The 20,542-nt window shown below is 45.0% G+C and overlaps 1 protein-coding gene across 1 annotated transcript in view; it reads left to right on the top strand.

Moving 5' to 3' along the window:
* The window catches only part of LOC140722086 (NACHT, LRR and PYD domains-containing protein 3-like), a 55,935-nt gene that overhangs the window by 11,314 nt on the left and 24,079 nt on the right, over window positions 1-20,542 (top strand). Inside the window, 5 exon segments of the mRNA XM_073036880.1 lie at window positions 1,127-1,221; window positions 2,819-2,985; window positions 9,643-9,814; window positions 9,913-9,978; window positions 15,359-17,108. Of these exon segments, the coding sequence (XP_072892981.1) occupies window positions 1,212-1,221; window positions 2,819-2,985; window positions 9,643-9,814; window positions 9,913-9,978; window positions 15,359-17,108 (2,165 nt within the window). The 5' untranslated portion in view covers window positions 1,127-1,211.

Below are 20,542 nucleotides of genomic sequence, written 5' to 3'. Positions count from 1 at the left end.
AAGCTGCTTTGTTGGAAACTGCCTATCCAAGATACCACAAGGTCAGGCTCATTGACTGATAGCATTATCTAGCCATCGTCACCTCTGTTGTCCTCTCCTTCCTTTACCTTCTGTTTTACCCAACATGGAATACTGTCTTCTCTTGATGTGGCCAAATTATCTGAGTTTCTCATAAGGCACAGCAGATGTCCAGGTATCCCCATTTCCTTAAGGATTTGCTGTCGTTTATTATGGTCCACACTGTTGAAGGTTTTAGAGTAGTAAATAAAACACAGATAAATACTTTTCTGGAAGTCTCTTGATTTCTCCATTATCCAGCATGGGTTTGCAATTTGCTCTCTGGTGCCTCTGCCTCTTCTAAAACCAGCTTGTACATCTGGCAGTTCGGGTTCCATATATTGCTGGAGTTTTGCTTGCACGATCTTTAGAATTACCTTTCTAGCTTATGAAAATGTTCGGTAATTTGAACAATCTTTTACATTTCCCTTCTTGGGTATGGGGATAAAAACAGATCTTAATCCAGCTTAAAGGTCATTGTTGTTGCTATTTTTTCCCCAGATCTGCTGGAAAATTGTATGCAACAAATTTACAGCATCACCTTCTAGAGTTTTAAACAATTCAACTGGACTCCTGTCACATCCTGCAGCCTTATTATTGGCAATGTTTTCTATGGCCCATTCGACTTCACTTTCCAGAATGCCTGGCTCTAGATCGATGAGGGAGTGATTGCAGGTGGCTTCGCTGTTGGATCTTTCTGCAATTCTTCTGTGTGTTCCTGCCAACTCCCTTTGATGTCCTTTGCTTCTGTAAGGTCTTTCCCTTCTTTGTCTTTTCCTACGCTCATTTTACATGAATTGTTCCTTTGATTTCCCTAACATTCAGCAAAAGATCTCTTGTGTTTCTTTTTCCAATTCTGTTGGCTTCTTCAGCTGCAGTGCATCGCTCCTTTAAGAAAGTTTCCTTATATTTCCTTGCTATCTTCTTGAACTTTGTGTTCAGTTGGAGGTCTTTGATCCAATCTCCATTTGCTCCCTGGAATGTAGGAGAGTGAGCAGTGACCTTACAAACATGGTTTATATTATGAAGTGCAGAGTAACTGACTCACTCCTTTATTTGTGTAATTCAGGTCATTGCCAGCAGGTGGAGCAGCTTTCTGCCACCCAGACGGCAGACAAGAAGACGACAATCAACCAACCTCAGTCAGACTCAGAATGGACACAGGTATGCTCACTGAGCTCATTCTCATTAAAACTCTGTCCTTATGGTGCACGTGTAGTCAAATTATCAATAGTTCAGAGGGATAAACTTGGGCGATAACGGGGCAGAAAGAAAGTGCCATCAAACGGGGTCATTGTTCCACCTGGTAAAGCGACTTTGAGCACTGGAACAATTTACCAGCTCCAGCGCAGGGACCTAACAACGGGAATGGTCGAATCGCTCCCCTCACCACACAAATCTTCACCTGAGAGAAAGGAGAAGGAGCCCCTGAATAAGCTGGGAGTGGGTAACACTCAGACAGGATTACAACAGCGGGCAATGTAACAGTCGAGGGAACAGATAGAATTTCTGTCAGCATTTGGTACGCCCTGATGTGGGAAATGCCTCCGACAGCCATTGAGAGAAACAGATGGTGTTTTCTGTTTGGAAGGGCAATGGTGAATTCTCCCCCAGATTAACGGGTTGTTGCACAATGGAGGTGAGGGGAGTTCCCGGTGTCTGTTCCCCGTGGCCGAGTTAAAGAACGTTATATTGAGGGAGGATGGGCTGGGTGCAGGAGATAGTGAACAAGAGAAATTGTGCACATGGAATCTGGGGTTGGGGGGGGGGGGCTACTGAATCAATGAAATTACCTTGGTAAATAGGATTAAAGTAAAACAAAATAATAAGTGGAGAGGACACCGTACAAAATGCTGGAGGAACTCAGCAGGTCAGGAAGCACCTACAGAGAAAAAATAACCTTCAACGTTTCGGGCTGAGAATCTGTAAATTGATTTCAAAGTCGTCTTGGGTACATAAAATGGAGTCAGCACTAGAGGAGCGTTGTTCTGGCTGAAGGTCTGTGACCAGTAGAGTTCGCAAGGATCACTGTATCGCCATGCGTCGTGTGTGTGAATCAAATAGGTTAATCATATGATATACTGGGTGGACTTATTCGTTGATTTACAGAGTTGGAGGAGTTGAATAAATTTGGGATTGTTGTCAAAGTGTTCGGCATCCAGTTAGAAATAGGAACAGAGAGTCACCAAGTACAGATAATTCAGGCAAATGTGAGAAGTTGCATTTTGAGAGGTCAAATTCGCGAGCAATGTGCAGAGTTAATGTTGGGACTGATAATAAGATTGATATACTGTTGGTTCTTCTGATGGGTATGCACAGCTCCCTGAAGGTGGCAACACAAATGGCAGTGTGCTAACGATGAGTTGAGGTTTTTGTTAAAGTTAGACTGTAACTGGATACGCGTTGGTTAAGAGACAATTTCAGTATTGTGCACAAATCGAGAATGATGTGGAGGGTCTGTAGAGGGTGCAGACGAGTTTCACCACAACAACCTGAGGTAACAGGTTTGTTTAGATGGTAAAGTTTAAAGGGGATTTAGGATGCATGTTTTCCACAGAGAGTGATCGGTGTCCGGAATGAGCTGCCGAGGGAAGGACTGGAAGCAGATACTCAGCAGCATCTGAGAGGCGTTTGAACTCATGAGTAGGCTGGGAACGGAGGGATATTGACCATGTTCCTGAAGATGGGATTGGTTTAAATTGGCATCGTGTCTGCATACGCATGGTACATCTACTACTTTATGTTCTATGACCGACTACAGATCTGAACTCCGCCATCTCCGCCCTCCTGTCAAATTGTGAGGATCACCAACTGTTCCGGTTGACGAGATTCTACATGGAGCGACTGGAGCAGGCGATTGAGGAGGGTGTGGAGGGAGTCGGTTTCATGTTAATGGGCGAGGATCACTTCACCGGGCCAGAGTATCACGTAAGTGGAAGGGACATACACTGAGTGTAGATTCTACTGAATCTATCACAAACCGACAGAACCGGTGTAACGACACCTCTGGGCTGTAAAAATCCTGTAATGCTTGTGGTCAACATCAAGAAAAGAGTTTTCATCTGCGAACACCCGGAACTTTTATTAACCAATACAAGCCTCTCTCCAGTTTTCTGATCACATTCATTTATAGACAGATTAGGATACAGGCAATGATTTACTGGTGAATTTAGTGATGTGACACTTGACGGACATTGCAAGTGGACAGAGAACCATTTTACACCACTCTCTCTGACATCACATCATGTTCCCAATGTTCGACCTTAATGGCCAATCACCAATCTGTGTTCTTCTCATGACCCACGGGTTTCCCACAAATCAAATATATAGTGACATATTTCTCAGCTCATTCTCAGTCGACCTTCAACCCCATTTTCAACTCAGGCAACACTGACTATCGTCTCTCATTTGAACTGCTGACCCTTTTTTTTTATCAATATCCCAACATGCCTCATGTTTCTGTTACCTTCTGTTGCTTGTGACTTCCAATTTGAGTTTGTAATTACCACAGCATATACTGTTAACATGGGAAGTGCAACATTAGTGCCACTGAAAATATTCCAAACATCTACAGCTAACATAGAATTACAAAGAAACAGCTTTCCAATGGTCGTCGTGCTACTGGAGTGCGTTCACCTATTGCCACCAAGAATGAATATTAGTGAAGAGCCAGACACCATACTGAACACGACATTCCACGTGAGGCAGCTGACAATTTCAGTCCAAACTTCTTACTCAACATTACCACCGGTTGGCTTTGGTCTGTCACACATGCACAATAGTCCTGCGTTTGCTGGCTGCTCCTCACTGCCAGTTTCCAGCTGTTGACTGGCACTGGACCCCTCATGGAGCCTGGCAGTGAAGGGTGAAGCTGCTGCGGTTCACCAGGGATTACCCCAGGGAAAATCAAGAGTGACCCTGTCATAGTTTCACCTACATGGAGCGACTGGAGCAGGCGATTGAGGAGGGTGTGGAGGGTCTCGGCCTGATGTTAACAGGCGAGGATCACTTCACTGGGCAGGAGTATCACGTAAGTGGAAGGGCACAGACTGAGTGTAGATCCTTCTAAAGCATTCACAGAATTTCAAAAAAAAAAACAAATGTAAAGAAACAGGTATGTGTGGGTCAACAAAACAGCTGTTCTCTCTCGCTGAGAGTTTATTCAGCAGATACAAGCTCTGGCAGGATTCTCTCCAGTTGTGTGAACACATTAATTATTAGTATTACGATACAGTCAGACATTGACTACCGACTTTAGTGATAGGACATGTTATGGGTACTACCAATGGACAGTGAATAACTTTATTATTACTCTGTTCATCTTTCTACCTTGTTTCCAATGTTAGACCTCACTGGCCATTGAACAGAGTTGTCATGAAGCTTCTGAGGTCTCACAATTCATATTATCTGTTTTGTCTTTCTCCACGCATTTCTGTGGTCTCCCTTCACCCGTCATGGGACCCCTCTGCGTCACGTGAACAGACAACACTTGACTATTGTCATTCCTTTGAACTACTGATGCTCTTTCATTTGATCGAGTATCTCATTATGCCTCATGGTTAAGGTACTGTCTGTTGCACGTGATTGTTCCATTTGGAGTTTCTAATGACTGCAGCAGATAATGTTAACACTGAGAGTTGCAACATTACTGTCATTGAAAATATTCCAAATGGGAGACACTTTTCCAGTGGTCTTCATGCTCCTGGGCACACTCACCTGTTGCCACCGACACTGAATTGTAGCAAGGAAACACAAATACCCCATGAGGCAGCTGACAGTCTCACTCCAAATTTCCTTCTAAGCATTGCTACCAGTTGACTTTGGTCTCTGATGCATGCACAATAGTCGTGGAATTGCTGTCTGCTCCTCACCGCCAGTTCCCAGCTGTAGGCTGACACTGGACCCTCATGGAGCCTGGCAGTGAAGTGTAATCCTGCTGTGGTTCACCAGGGATTACCCCAGGGAAAATCAACAGTGACCTTGTCACAGTTTGACCTAGCCATAGTCATCAAATTCTACAGTGCAGCAACAGGCTCTTCTGCCCATCTAGTGTTCACTGACCTATTATCTGCTTAGTCCCATTGATCTGCACCCGGACTGGAGACGTCCATAACTCCCCCATTGAATGAACTCATCCAAGTTGATCTTAAATGTTCAAATCGAATGTACATTGACTAATTCCAATAGCAGCACGTTCCACACTCTCAGCAACCTCTGAGTGAACAAGTTCCCCTCATATTAAACACAAAGTACACTGCAGATGCAGTCAGGACTCAGCCCGAAATGTTGACTGCTCATTTCAACGGATGCTGCCCGACCTGCTGAGTTCATCCAGCTTGTTTGTACGTGTTGATTCCTCCTCATATTGTCTTTCACAGTTTAAGAATAAGGGGCCACAGTTTAAGAATAAGGGATAGGCCATTTAGAACTGAGATGCGGAAAAACGTTTTCACCCAGAGAGTGGTGGATATATGGAATGCTCTGCCCCAGAAGGCAGTGGAGGCCAAGTCTCTGGATGCATTCAAGAGAGAGTTCGATAGCGCTCTTATAGATAGCGAGGTCAAGGGATATGGGGAGAGGGCAGGAACGGGGTACTGATTGTGTATGATCAGCCATGATCACAGTGAATGGCAGTGCAGACTAGAAGGGCCGAATGGCCTACTCCTGCACCTGCTGTCTATTGTCTATTGTTCACCAGTCATCATTACCCCATGACTTCTAATTCCAGTCGTACCCAACCTCAGTAGTTAATGCCTTTTCACACTAACTCTCTCTATACCTTTTATAAACTTGTATAGCTCTATCACATCTCACTTGGTCCTCCTACACTCTATGGAATAATGTCCTAACCTATTCACACTTTCTCTATATCTCAGGTCCTCGAGTCCTGGCAACAATCTGTATTTCTTTCTATACTCGTTCAATCTTATTGATATCCTTCCGAGAGGTAGGTGCACACATTGCTTCAAATTAGCCTCTGCAACATCAATTTCGACACAATATCCCAACTTCAGTATTCAATATTTTGACTTATGAAGGCCGATGTCCTAAAAACTTTACAACGCCATCTACCTTCGACAACAATTTCAAGAAATTTCAGATCTGTATTCCCTGATACCTTAGTTTAAGCGCACTGCTCAATGTCCTACCACTCAATGTCTTAGTGGTATCGTGGTTTGTCCTCAAAAAGTGCAACATCTCTCACGTGTCTTCATCAATTCTATCTCCCAATCTCCATTCTACCTTTTTCTAGCTGTTCCATGTCCCGCTGCAAGCTCTGATAACCTTCTTCGCTGTCACTACCTTGGTGTCATCCACAGATTTGCTGACCCACTTTACCACATTATTATCCGGACCGTTGATATATATGACAGACAACACCAGACCCAGTACAGATCCCTGCCGCACACCACTAGTCATAGACCTCCAGTCAGAGAAGCAAACCTCTACTGCCACTCTTAGCTTCCCACGCGAATCCAATATCTAAACTAAATTACTACCATGTCATGACTGCCAAGCAACTTAATCTTATTCCCAAGATTTCATAAGGGATCTTCTCAAAGGCCTTGCTGAAATCCATGTAAATATCATTCACTGACTTGTTTTCATTATTTGCTTGGTAACTTCCTCGAGAAGCTATAAGATTGGTTAGACGGGATCTACCGGGCACAAATAAGTGTTAACTATCCGTAATTAATCCTTGGTCATCCAAATACTCATATTCGGTCCCTTAGAATACCTGCCAAATAACTTTACCACCACTGGTGCAGGCTCACCAGCCTATTATTCCCTGGCTTATTCTTACAGCCTTATTCAAACAGCAGAACCCTCCAATACATCCGCATCTGACTGTTTAAATACCTTTAAATACTTTTAAATACCTTTGCTGGAGCACCTGCAATCTCTGAACTAGCCTCAAACGAGGTACGAAGGAAAGTCCTATGGATTTATCCACCCTAATCTGCTTCAGGACAGCAAATACCTCCTCAATAATCTGTATAGAGTCCATGATTTCACTGCTGCGTTGCTTTATTCTAAAGCATCTGTATATCTCCTAAGTAAATATGAATGCAAAAAAAAATCAATTTAAATCCCCCCCACCATTTTCAGCTTCATGCATAAAGTCCTACTCTGAACTTCAAGAGGACCAATATTGTCCATTGATATACTTTTGTTCTAAATATATTTGATGAAGGGTTCGGGGTTCTCTTTTCCCTTGACCGCCAGAGCAAACTCATGCCGTACTTCAGCCCTCCAGATTTCCTCCTTTACTAATTCTTGCATTTCCTGTATTCATCAAGTACCTCATTTGATCCTTCGAGTCTGTACTTGCTATGTGCTTAGGGTCTGAATATCTCTCAAAACCTAAGGTTCCCTAAGTATCTTACCCTTGCCTTTTATTCCGTCATGAACATTCAAACTCTGTACTTGTGGTCACTTATGCATTCGAACTCTGTGCTCTCAAAATTTCAGTTTTGGAGGCCTCACACTTAGCAAGCACATCTGTACCAGAAAACAACCTGTCCCAATCCACTTTCGTCAGATCCTTTCTGATACCATTAAAATTGGCCTTTCTTCAATTTAGAGTATTAACCCGAAGACCAGACCTAGCTTGTTCCATAATGATGTTTAAACTAATGGTAATAGATCCAAAGTGTTTACCTGCACACATCTGTCACCTGTCTTGTTCCCTAATAGAATTCCAGTATGCACTGTCTATAGTTATGACCTCAATATATTAATTACAAAAACTTCCTTGAACTTATTTGACCAGCGCTGTTGCATCCAGCCCTTTACAATATGGGTGTCCCAGTTGATAAATTGGAAGTTAAAATTATCTAACATCATAACCTTCTTTTTCTTGCAACTGTCTGTGATCTCTCTACAAATATGATCCTCTAAATCCATTGACTGTTGGGTGCTCTATAATATAATCCCAACCATTTGTTGATCAGTTTCACCCATGCAGTCTCAGTAGATGAGACCTCCAGCAATGCAGGGACATTTTTCCTGACTAGTTATGCCACCTCTCCTTCTTTAATTCCTCCCGCTCGATTGAATCAGTTCTAACACAACGGAACGCTCAAATGCTGAACGGCTAGTCCTGCACCTCTTCCTACCAAATCACATCAATGGTTACTATGCTGTAATTCAATGTGCTGACCGATGCTCTAGGCTCATCGGCCTTTCCAACAATAATCCTTGCATTGAAATAATACGCAACTCAGAACATTAGCTTCAGAATGTTTAGTGTACTGATTCTGTATGTCAGCTTAACACCGTATTTCCCACACAGTCACTCCATTATCGACTCTGGTTCTTCATCCTCCTGAAACTCTAGTTTAACACCTCCCCCATCCCTACGCTGCGCTAACAGCCCTTTCCGCAAGGGTATCAGTACCCCACTAGTTTGGGTACAAAACGATCACGTGTCTCCAGGTCCCATCTTCCTTGGAAGAGAGCTCAATCATCCCAACATCTGAAGCCCCCCGTAATGCACCATCTCATCAGCCACACATTAGACTGTATTATCGTCCTATTCCAGGCCTCACTCACACGTTATGGGTAGCAATCCTGAGAAGATAGCACTAGAGTACCTGCCCTTGTAACTTAGCCCGAACCCCATGAAATCACTTTGCAGGACCTCATCACAATTCCTACTCTTGTCATTGGTACTGACGTGAACCACGACCTCTGACAGCTCATCCTGTCCTTAAGAAAGTTTCAGACTCGATGCAAGATATCCCTGACCTTGGCAACACACCCTCCAGACATCTTGTTCTCATAAATAGAATCACTTGTCTGTTCACCTAACCATTGAATTCCCCCTGTCAGTACAGCTCGCCTCACCCTTTCTGAGCCACAAAGCCACACTCAGAGCCCGAGGCATAATCGCCGTGGTTTTCCGTAGGCAATACCCCGAAACCGAAAGCTGTATACCTGTTACAGAGGAGTTTCCTGCAGTGGATTCCTATCCCCTTTCCCCCTCCTGATGGTTACCCAATTAGCTGTGTCCTGCACCTTGTGTATAGTTCACTTCCTGTAAAGTCTGTCAGTCAACATTTCAGCCACCTGAATGATCCTGGTTTCACGCAGCTCCAGCTCCAATTCCTGAGCACAGTCTGTGAGAAGCTGCTGCTGTATGCGATTCCTGAAGGTGCAGTTATCAAGGACACTGGAGGTCTCCCTATCATGCCACACAGTATAGGAAGAGCATTCCACTATCCTGCCTGGCATTCCCACTGTTCTAACCGTGAAAAAAGGAAAAAATATAACCCAAAATCTACCTAAAGCCTCCGCCTCTCCTAACTGAACCCTCTCTGACACAAAGACACAGCTCCCCATTCTATCTCTGGCTCACTCACACTATGTCTGCTCCACCTAAACTTTGCCAAATGGATAATAACCAGCAATCTGTGGCGCAGAAAGTCCTGTCTGACCTTGTTCGCTTTTTTCTAATCTTTACCCTGCTATGAACACTTCAATGGCTCTCACTGATTTGTGGTGAGCTGGGTCAGTCCATGCTCAAGGTAGATTTGCACACATCCCTCCGCCCCTCAATATTTTCCCCATTGTTCATTACAGAGTGTGACTGAGCTCGCGGAGAAGGGAAACCGAGCGGGCGCTTCCAAACTCCTCCTGGATCTGGTGATGGAGAAGGGCTCCGGGGCCCGGAGGGTGATGTGGGAATCCTTTGTGAAACTACATCACCATTTACCGAAGCTGAGCAGAATATTGAATGAAATACGGGAACGTGGTACGGTGAACAATACACTGTGTGTTACAGATGTAAATGCTGATGAATTTACAGTATTACACAGAACAGACTTCATGCAGGTTAATCTGTTTGAACAGGTGACGGCCAGTTCGCCTACATGGACACTGAGCGGAGTTTATCTGAAGTGCCCAAGCATCTGAAAGGTAACTGATGGACTGGAAAGCTCAAAGCCTTTATTTCACTCTGAGAGTCTGAATACGTGTCTTCAGAGGCCTGTTTAGAGACTGTCAGAGTCTGGGAGACAGGTTTTTGTTGTTATTTCACTCTGAGAGTCTGAATACGTGTCTTTAGAGGCCTGTTTAGAGACTGTCAGAGTCTGGGAGACAGGTTTTTGTTGTTATTTCACTCTGAGAGTCTGAATACGTGTCTTTAGAGGCCTTTTTAGAGACTGTCAGAGTCTGGCAGACAGGTTTGTTGTTATTTCACTCTGAGAGTCTGAATACGTGTCTTTAGAGGCCTGTTTAGAGACTGTCAGAGTCTGGGAGACAGGTTTTTGTTGTTATTTCACTCTGAGAGTCTGAATACGTGTCTTTAGAGGCCTTTTTAGAGACTGTCAGAGTCTGGCAGACAGGTTTGTTGTTATTTCACACTGAGAGTCTGAATACGTCTCTTTAGAGGCCTTTTTTGAGACTGTCAGAGTTTGGGAGACAGGTTTTTGTTGTTATTTCACACTGAGAGTCTGAATACGTCTCTTTAGAGGCTTTTTTAGAGACTGTCAGATTCTGGGAGACAGGTTTTTGTTGCTGTGGTTGGAGGACAGGAAGCAATTTGGATTTGTCACAACACCCTTTCCGTGGTGCCGAATAACTGGAGATTTGACAAAACTGAAGCCAAGTCATTTGAATTTGAACATCCAACTCCAGGAAGGGAAATCTCACACCTCCGATCCAAAGTGGAGCCGAGATTTGTTGTTATTCCTCCATAAGACCACAAGAATTAGGCCGTTCAGTCCATCAGTCTGCTTCACCGTTCAATCATGGCTGAACCCAGATCCCACTCAACTCCATACACCTGCCTTTTCACATTATCCTTTGATGCCCTGACCTATCAGGAGCTTCTGCCTTAAATATACCCATGGACGTGGCCTCCACTGCAGCCTGTGACAGAGCCTTCCCGAGATTCACTACTCCCTGGCTCAAAAAATCCTCCTCTCCTGTTCTAAAGGATTGCCCCTCAATTTTGAGGCTGTGGCCCCTAGTTCTGGATACACCCACCATGGGAAACATCTTTCCACATCCACCCTTTCTGGTGTTTTCAACATTCTGCAGGTTTAAAACAGATTCCCTTGCATTCCTCAAAATTCCAGTGAGTACAGGCCCAAAGTTGCCAAAACACACCTCATATGATAACCCCTTCATTCCTGGAATCATCCTCTTGAATCTCCTCAGGACTCTCTCTAATGACCACACATCTTTTCAGAGGTACTGAAAAGCTGTTGACAACACTCCTGTAGTGCAGCCTGACTATACAGTCTTGTAAAGGCTCAGCATTTATATTCGATTCTCTTTTTTGCCGCCTTTACCACAGACTCGACCTTTAAATTAATCTTCTGGGAGTTTTGCTCGAGGCTCCGAGGTCCCTCTGAAGTCGTTCTGCACCTCTGATGCTTGGACCTTCTGCCCATTTAGATAATAGTCCGCTCCTTTCACCAAAATGCATTATCATACATTTCCAACACTGTATTCCATCTGCCACCTTTTTGCCCATTTCTCCAATTTGTCTCAGTCCTGTTGCAATCGCACTACCGACCCCTCCGCCTATCTTCATATCATCCGCAAACTTTGCCACAAATACATTCATTCCATCATCTAAATCACTGACAAGAAATCTGCAAGTCAGTGGTCCCAATACTGATCCCTGCGGAACACCACCAATCACTGGCAGCCAACCAGAAAAGGCCCTTTTTATTCCCACTGGCTGCCAGCTGCCTGTCAGCCATTCCACTACACGTGCCAGTATCTTTCCTGTGACGCCATAGATTTTTATCTGGTTAAGGAGACTCATGTGCGGCAGCTTATCAAATGCCTTCTGAAAATCCAAGTAAATGGCACCCACTGACGCCTTTGTCCACCCTGCTTCTTACTTCCATAATGAATTCTACCAGAAACCATGCTAACTTATATTGTCATTAGTCTCCAAGTACCTCGAAACCTCAGCCATAATAAGAGACTCCAACTCTGTCCCAATCACTGAAGTTTGGCTAACTGGCCTATAATTTTCCTTCTTTTGCCTTCCACCCTTCGTAAAGACTAGAGTGACAATTGCAATCTTCCAGTCCTCCGGGACCATGCCAGAATAAAGTGATTCTTCAAAGATCATGATCAATCCATTTGTCATCACTTCAGCAACCTCTCTCAGGACTCTGGGATGCAGTCCATCTCGCCCAGGTTACTTTGCACCTTAAGAGCTTTCAGTGTGCCGAGATGTTTTTCTTTTGTAATAGCAATGGCACTCACTCCTACTGCCTGTCACTCGCAGACTGCTGGCGTCTGGAACAGTGAAGATATATGCAGATTGCACATTATCCAGTGTTCCAGCATTGACTCTCACCTCCCTTTTAATCTTTATATAACTGAAAAAAAAGTGTTTATTATCCTGCTTTATATTATTGGCTTTTCTGCCCTCATATTTAATCTTTTCCCTACTTATAGCTTTTTTAGTTGACTATTGTTATCTTTTATGCCCTTTCCTCAGCTTTTATGCAATCCTTAACTTCCTTTGTCACCCATGTTTGCCTACAAGTGTCACTTGAGAACTTCTTCCTCCGTGGGCCGTATCCATCCTGCAACTTGAGACCTATTCCCAGAGGCTTCAGCCATCTCCGCTGGCATCCTTCTCCAATCTACCTGGGAAAGCTTCTCTCTCATGCCTCTGTAATTGGCTTTATTCCATTGCGATCATCTCCGCTAGTATCCGTCTCCAATCTACCTGGGAAAGCTTCTCTCTCGTGCCTCTGTAATTGGCTTTATTCCATTGCGATCATCTCCGCTAGTATCCTTCTCCAATCTACCTGGGAAATCTTCTCTCTCGTGCCTCTGTAATTCGCTTTATTCCATTGCGATCATCTCCGCTAGTATCCTTCTCCAATCTACCTGGGAAAGCTTCTCTCTCGTGCCTCTGTAATTCGCTTTATTCCATTGCGATCATCTCCGCTAGTATCCTTCTCCAATCTACCTGGGAAAGCTTCTCTCTCGTGCCTCTGTAATTCGCTTTATTCCATTGCGACCATCCCCGCTAGTATCCTTCTCCAATCTACCTGGGAAAGCTTCTCTCTCGTGCCTCTGTAATTCGCTTTATTCCATTGTGATCATCTCCGCTAGTATCCTTCTCCAATCTACCTGGGATAGCTTCTCTCTCGTGCCTCTGTAATTCGCTTTATTCCATTGTGACCATCTCCGCTAGTATCCTTCTCCAATCTACCTGGGAAAATGTCTCTCTCGTGCCTCTGTAATTCACTTTATTCCATTGCGACCATCTCCGCTGGTATCCTTCTCCAATCTACCTGGGAAAGCTTCTCTCTCGTGCCTCTGTAATTTGCTTTATTCCATTGCGATACTGATACTGTCAATTATGCTTCTCCTTCTCAAACTGTATTATGAATTCACTCATATTATGATCACTACCTCTTAATGGTTCTTTTACATTAAGCTCCCTCATAAGATCAGGGCTGTTACACAACACCCAATCAAAGATAGCCTTTCACTGAGTCGTCTCAAGCACAAGCTGCTCTAAAACGCTATCTCGTGGGAATTCAATAAATTCCCTCTCTTGCGATCAGACTCCTGACGTTTGTTTGATTTTCTTATTCCCCGTGTACATTGAAGTCCTGCAATACAACTGCGTCATTAGCTTTAACACACGCCTTTTCCAACTCCCTTTACAATCTCAACCCCACACATTCGCTATTTTCAGGCCAATATAGGGTCCCTATAAAGCTTTTTTTTAAACTTACAGTTTCCTATCTCCACCCACAAAGCTTCATCATTCTCCAACCCTATGTCACCTCTTTCAACAGATGTGATTCCACCTCAAACCAGCACAGCCACATCACCAACGCCTATGCCTTCCTGCCTGTCCTTTCGATAAGACGTAAATCTTTTAACGTTAAGCTCCCAGCTATGGTCTTCTTTCAGCCACGACTCAGTGATGCCGACAACATCATACCGACCAATCTCTAACTGCGCCAAAAGTTTGTCTACTTTATTCTGAATGTTGCGTGCATTTAAATACAATGCGTTTAGTCCTGCATCTGCGCCCTTTTGAATGTTGTGGATGTGGTACAATTTAACAGTTTGCTCTGTCTGTATGTGAACCCAGTCATTGGCTTGTCCTTCCTTACATTCATGTTAAACCCATCATCTACTTGTAAAACTGCGGGTTCATCCACAGCTCTATCGTCCTAGTTCCAGTCCCCCGGCCAAAACACTCCCAACAGCTCCAGTAAATCTGCCCGGAAGAATATTGGTCCTCATCGGATTCACGTGCAACCCGTGCCTTTTGTACAGGTCCTACCAACCCCGGAAGTGGTCCCAATTATCCAGAAATCTGAATTCCTGCCCCCTGCTCCAAATGCTCTGCCACACATTTCTCTGGCACCTCATTCTATTCCTATTGCCACTGTCGGGTGGCACAGGCAGCAATCCTGAGATCACTACTTTTGAGGTCCTGTTCCTCAGCTTTTTTCCTAACCCCCTGTGTTCGGTTTTCCAGACCTCCTCCCTTTGCTTTTCCTATGTCGTTGTTACCAATGTTTGTCACGACTTCTGGCTGCTCAACCTCCCTTCTCAGGATATTGTGGACGCGTCCAGAAACATTTCGGACAATGGCACCTGAGAGGCAAAGTACCATCGGTGTCCACAGAATCGCCGACCTGCCCGCCTGACTTTAGAGTTCCCTATTACCGCTGCCATCCTCTTCAGCTTCCTGCTCTTCCGCACATCATCGGGGAATTGCCTGAGTTCATGTACCGGCTCCTCGGAGAATAAGAGACTGTAGACCAGTGCGGTGTGTGTTACATCGTGACTGGCTCAGCCTGGAAAAGGAAACTGAAATTATGTTCCTTTTCTGTGGCTCAGTACCGACAGCTTCATCCTAAAGGAGTGTCAAGAACATGGGGTCCATTGTGAGAGAAGTAAAAGTCAGTAGAGCAAGTAAATGCCCCCCCCCTACTGTTACCCTCTGCAGGGTTGCAGAGTTCAGCAGAAGCTGAGCAGTGAAAGCAGTGAAACCACCCGCTCCACGCAACACTCTCCTCCCCAGAATCACGTGTGCACTTGGTGCTCGCTGGAACACCGGGGAATCTGCAAACTACCAACAGAGGGGAGAGTGGGGCCTTTAACAGCGAATCTGAATCTGATCAGAAATGTTTCTGGGCCATCGTTCATTTTCGGACACTGTAATCTCTGATCACCCGATTTCACCCTAACAATGTCTTTAACGAGTATTCTTTTATTAAAGAAAATATGTCGTGAGCTCCGTGTTCATCAGATCAGGCATTGACAACCTATTTCTCTCCGTCCAAAGATGTTCAAAGGAAACACATGGAGACTCTGCGGACACAGACTGAAACACTGAGAGTGAACACGATCCTGATGAGGGAGAAGGTGAAAGTTTTCCAGCTGGTTGATCGATACGCTGAGCTGACGGTCATTTCTACTGTTCGAGATCGGAGACTGGTGGAACATGAGCTGCTGGCAAGAGGCAGAGACCACGAGGAGTGGAGACAGAAACATCTCCACAGAGAGCTGGAAAAACTCCGGACTGATCAGTTATTCAAGAAGAGGTTTCTTCAAAAATTGAAAAGATCTGTCTTTAGAAACAAATCCGGGATGTCCGCAGCAGTGGCCGGAGTCCCAGGGATCGGGAAAACAACAATGGTACAGAAGATTGTTTATGACTGGGCCACGGGGAAAATATACCAACAGTTCCAGTTTGTCTTCAGTTTCAAATTCCGGGATTTAAACTCCATTAACTGCAGAATAAACCTTAAAGAACTGATTCTGCATCAGTATCCCTACTTTGGGAATATCCTGGGAGAGGTCTGGAAACACACAGAGGGACTGCTGTTTATATTCGATGGATTGGATGAATTCAAGGACAAAATCAACTTTGTTGATGGTCGGAGAGACACAGAATCACAGTACACAGATCCTGAATTCAAGTGCAACGTGTCTGACATTGTGTACAGTTTAATCCAGGGCAAGCTGCTCCCAGGGTGTTCAGTGCTAGTGACCACCCGCCCCACTGAGTTACATTTATTGGAAAAGGCAGACATCAGTGTCTGGGCTGAAATCCTGGGATTTGTTGGTGAGGAACGAAAGGAATATTTCATCAGGTATTTTGAAGATCAGACGGTGGCAAAAGCTGTTTTCAAACACGTGAAGGAGAACGAGATCCTGTACACCATGAGCTACAACCCCTCCTACTGTTGGATTCTCGCTCTGGCACTGGGCCCTTTCTTCACACAAAGAGACAGGGACCCACTACGAGTACCCAAGACCATCACCCAACTGTACTCCTACTATATTTACAACATCCTGAAAAACCACGGCCGTGAGATTGAGAACCCCCGTGATGTGTTACACAGGGCTGGTCAGATGGCCTTCAGAGGAGTGTCCGAGAAGAAGATTGTGTTTACAGGTGGAGATTTGATCAGGTACAATCTGCAGCCTTCCCAGTTCCTGTCCGGGTTCCTGATGGAGCTTTTGGAGAGACACGATTCTGCCCGGAGTGTGGTGTACACATTCCCACACCTCACCATCCAAGAGTTTGTAGCTGCAGTCGCACAATTCTTGAATCCACATCCCGGGGATATCCTGAAATTCCTTACAGAAGTCCACAGCACGACAGATGGGCGATTTGAGGTATTCCTCCGTTTTGTTGCTGGTCTCTCCTCCCCAATGACAGCTCGGGGTCTGGAGGAGTTTCTGGGTCCATTTCCTCATCAAACAACCTGCCGGGTGATTGACTGGGTGAAGGAGGAGTTTAAACGGCAGATTCGAAACACATGGAGTGAAGCTGGTAGAAGGAGCCTCCTGAACACATTGCACTACCTGTTTGAGTCTCAGAATCGTGGATTGGCTCAGGCCGCACTGGGATCTGTGGAAACACTTTCATTCAGTGGAATTACTCTGACCCCGATTGACTGCGTGGTCCTGTCTCATGTCATCGGACTCTGTGACACAATAAAACACCTCGACCTGCAGGACTGCCACATTCAGTGTGAAGGAATCCAGCGGCTGGGACCCGGGCTGCACAAGTGCCAGGAGTTGAGGTAACTTGGTTTGTCTCTCACTCTGAACCATGAAACTGTCTCATTGTGTTGTTTCAATGTAAAGGAATTTCGGTAAATGTGTAGTAAATCAGATTGTGAAGAATTGTGACAAATGCCCATGAGATCGGTCGGTAATTCCCCAAGGACGGGAGGGTTCTGTGGTTCCTTGTGAAGGGATGTTGGAGACTTCATCAGATCAGTGAACAACGGCCATTGGTTTAATGGTAGTAAATCACAGGAATGGCCGTGTTTCTGACTGCCTGTGACAAGTCCATTGACAATGTTCCTTCTCACTGTTACTGACACGCAGACCGACACTGACTGCAGCAGATGGGTCAGAGATTCGCACCCCCTTCCCGGTGAGGGACAAGAGACCGTCAGCACACTGTCCCAGTGAGAAGGGAAGAAATACCATTGTGAGATTTTCCTCCCACTGTCATTCCCCGTGTGTGACTTTGCTCACTTCCAGATACGCAAAGAGCGAGGGCACATCTCCTCTGGGGCTCTGTTCAGACCCAACACACACATACAAAAAAATTCTGCATCCTCTCGTCTTGTAGGGTTATTGTTTACCCTTGGAATCCTCCTGTGGGACCTCTCATCCCAAACCCCCTTCCATTCTTTGGAATCTTGCCCCCATCCCCATTCCTCCTGTGGGCTCTCTATTACTCGTTCCTCATCCTCCTGTGGGACGTCTTTTCCACACCCCCCCCCCCTTCCTGTGAGATCTCTCCTCCCCATCCCCCTTCCTGCTGTGGGATCTCTCTTCCCCATCCCCCTTCCTCCTGTGGGATCTCTCTTCCCCATCCCCCTTCCTCCTGTGGGATCTCTCTTCCCCATCTCCCTTCCTCCTGTGGGATCTCACTTCCCCATCCCCTTCCTCCTTTGTGATCTCTGTTTCCCATCCCCATTTCGACTGTGGTAACTCTCCTCCCCATAGAATCATAAAATCTTAGAACACTACAGCACAGAAAACAAGCCATTCGGTCCATCTAGTCTGTACCAAAACCTTATTCCGCTAGTCCCATTGACCTGCACCCAGTCCATAACCCTCCAGTCCTCTCCCATCCATGTATCTATCTAATTTATTCTTAAAGCTGAAGAGTGAGTCCACATTTTCCACATCGGATGGCAGCTCGTTCCACACTCTCACCACCCTCTGAGTGAAGAAGTTCCTCCTAATGCTCCCCCTAAACCTTTCCCCTTTCACGCTGAAGCCATGTCTTCTCATATTTATCTCTCCTAATCTATGTGGAAAGAGCCTATTCGCATTTACCCTGTCTATACCCTCATAATTCTGTAAACCTCTATCAAATCTCCCCTCATTCTTCTATGCTCCAAGGAATAAAGTCATAACCTGTTCAATCTTTCCTTATAACTCAACTCCTGAAGACCCAGCAACTTCCTAGTAAATCTTCTTTGCACTTTTTCAAACTTACTGATATCCTTCCTACTTCCTTTCATCAGAACTGCACACAATACTCCAAATTTGGCCTCACCAATGTCTTATACAACCTCACCATAATATTCCAACTCCTATACTCAGTACTTTGATTATGAATGCCAGGATGCCAAGAGTCTTCTTTACAACCCTGTCTACCTGTGACGCCACTTTCAGGGACTTACGTATCTAAAACCCAGATCAGACTTCCAATATATCTCGGAGTCCTGCCATGTGCAGAAGTTCGCTGATGACACGGCCATAGTGGGGTGTGTCAGGAATGGACAGGAGGAGGAGTATAGGAAACTGATACAGGACTTTGTGATATGGTGCAACTCAAACTACCTGCGTCTCAGTATCACCAAGACCAAGGAGATGGTGGTGGACTTTAGGAGATCTAGGCCTCATATGGAGCCAGTGATCATTAATGGAGAATGTGTGGAGCAGGTTAAGACCTACAAGTATCTGGGAGTACAGTTAGACGAGAAGCTAGACTGGACTGCCAACACAGATGCCTTGTGCAGGAAGGCACAGAGTCGACTGTATATCCTTAGAAGGTTGGCGTCATTCAATGTCTGTAGTGAGATGCTGAAGATGTTCTATAGGTCAGTTGTGGAGAGCGCCCTCTTCTTTGTGGTGGCGTGTTGGGGAGGAAGCATTAAGAAGAGGGACGCCTCACGTCTTAATAAGCTGGTAAGGAAGGCGGGCTCTGTCGTGGGCAAAGTACTGGAGAGTTTAACATCGGTAGCTGAGCGAAGGGCGCTGAGTAGGCTACGGTCAATTATGGAAAACTCTGAACATCCTCTACATAGCACCATCCAGAGACAGAGAAGTAGTTTCAGCGACAGGTTACTATCGATGCAATGCTCCTCAGACAGGATGAAGAGGTCAATACTCCCCAACGCCATTAGGCTTTACAATTCAACCGCCAGGGCTTAAGAACTTTTTAAAAGCTATTATTAATGCTTTTTGAGATAGTGATTTAGATGCATATCATATTTTTTACTGAGTTAAGTATTGTATGGAATTAGTTTTGCTACAACAAGTGTATGGGACATTGGAAAAAAAGTTGAATTTCCCCATGGGGATGAATAAAGTATCTATCTATCTATCTATCTATCTATCTATCTATCTATCTATCTATCTATCTATCTATCTATCTATCTATCTATCTGTTCCTCCGCACTCTTCAGTGCCCTACCGTTTATCGGGTGTGTCGTACCTTGATTTGTCCTTCCAAAATGGAACACCTCACACTTCACTGCATTAAATTCCACCTGCCATTTCCTGGCCCATTCTTACAGTTGGTCCAGATCCCTGTGCAAGCTTTGAAAGCCTTCCTCGCTGTCCACAACGCCTCTATCTTAGTGTCATCCACAAACCTGCTGATCCAATTTATCAAATTATCATCTAGATCATTGATATAGACAACAAACAACAATGGTCCCAGCACAGCTCCCTGAGACACACCACTAGTCACAGGTCTCCAGTCTGAGAAGCAATCATCCACTCCCACTCTCTTTCTCCGACTCAGCCAATTCGAATCTAGTTTACAACCTCTCCATGGATACCTAGTGTCTGGACCTTTAGAACTAACCTCTTATGTGGGACCTTTTCAAAGGCCTTACAAAAGTCAAAGTAGACAACATCCACAGCCTTTCCTTCATATGCATTCTTGATAACCTCCTCGAAAAACACTACAGGATTCATTAAACACGATCTACCACACACAAAGCCATGTTGACGATCTTTAATCAGCCCTTGGCAGTCCAAATCCTTGTATATCCGATCTCTCAGAACACCTTCCAATAATTTACCTACTACTGATGTCAGTCTCACTAGCCTGTAATTATCTAGTGTACATTTGGAGCCTTTTTCAAACAACGGAACAACATGAGCTACCCTCCAATCCTCCGACACCGCACCCGTGGCTGAGGACATTTTAAAAATTTCTGTCAGGGCCACGGCAATTTCTACTCTAGTCTCTCTCAAG

The sequence above is a fragment of the Hemitrygon akajei genome, unplaced genomic scaffold (assembly GCF_048418815.1).
Source record: "Hemitrygon akajei unplaced genomic scaffold, sHemAka1.3 Scf000069, whole genome shotgun sequence".
Taxonomy (NCBI): Eukaryota; Metazoa; Chordata; class Chondrichthyes; order Myliobatiformes; family Dasyatidae; genus Hemitrygon; species Hemitrygon akajei.
This window is presented reverse-complemented; position numbering and strand designations above follow the sequence as displayed.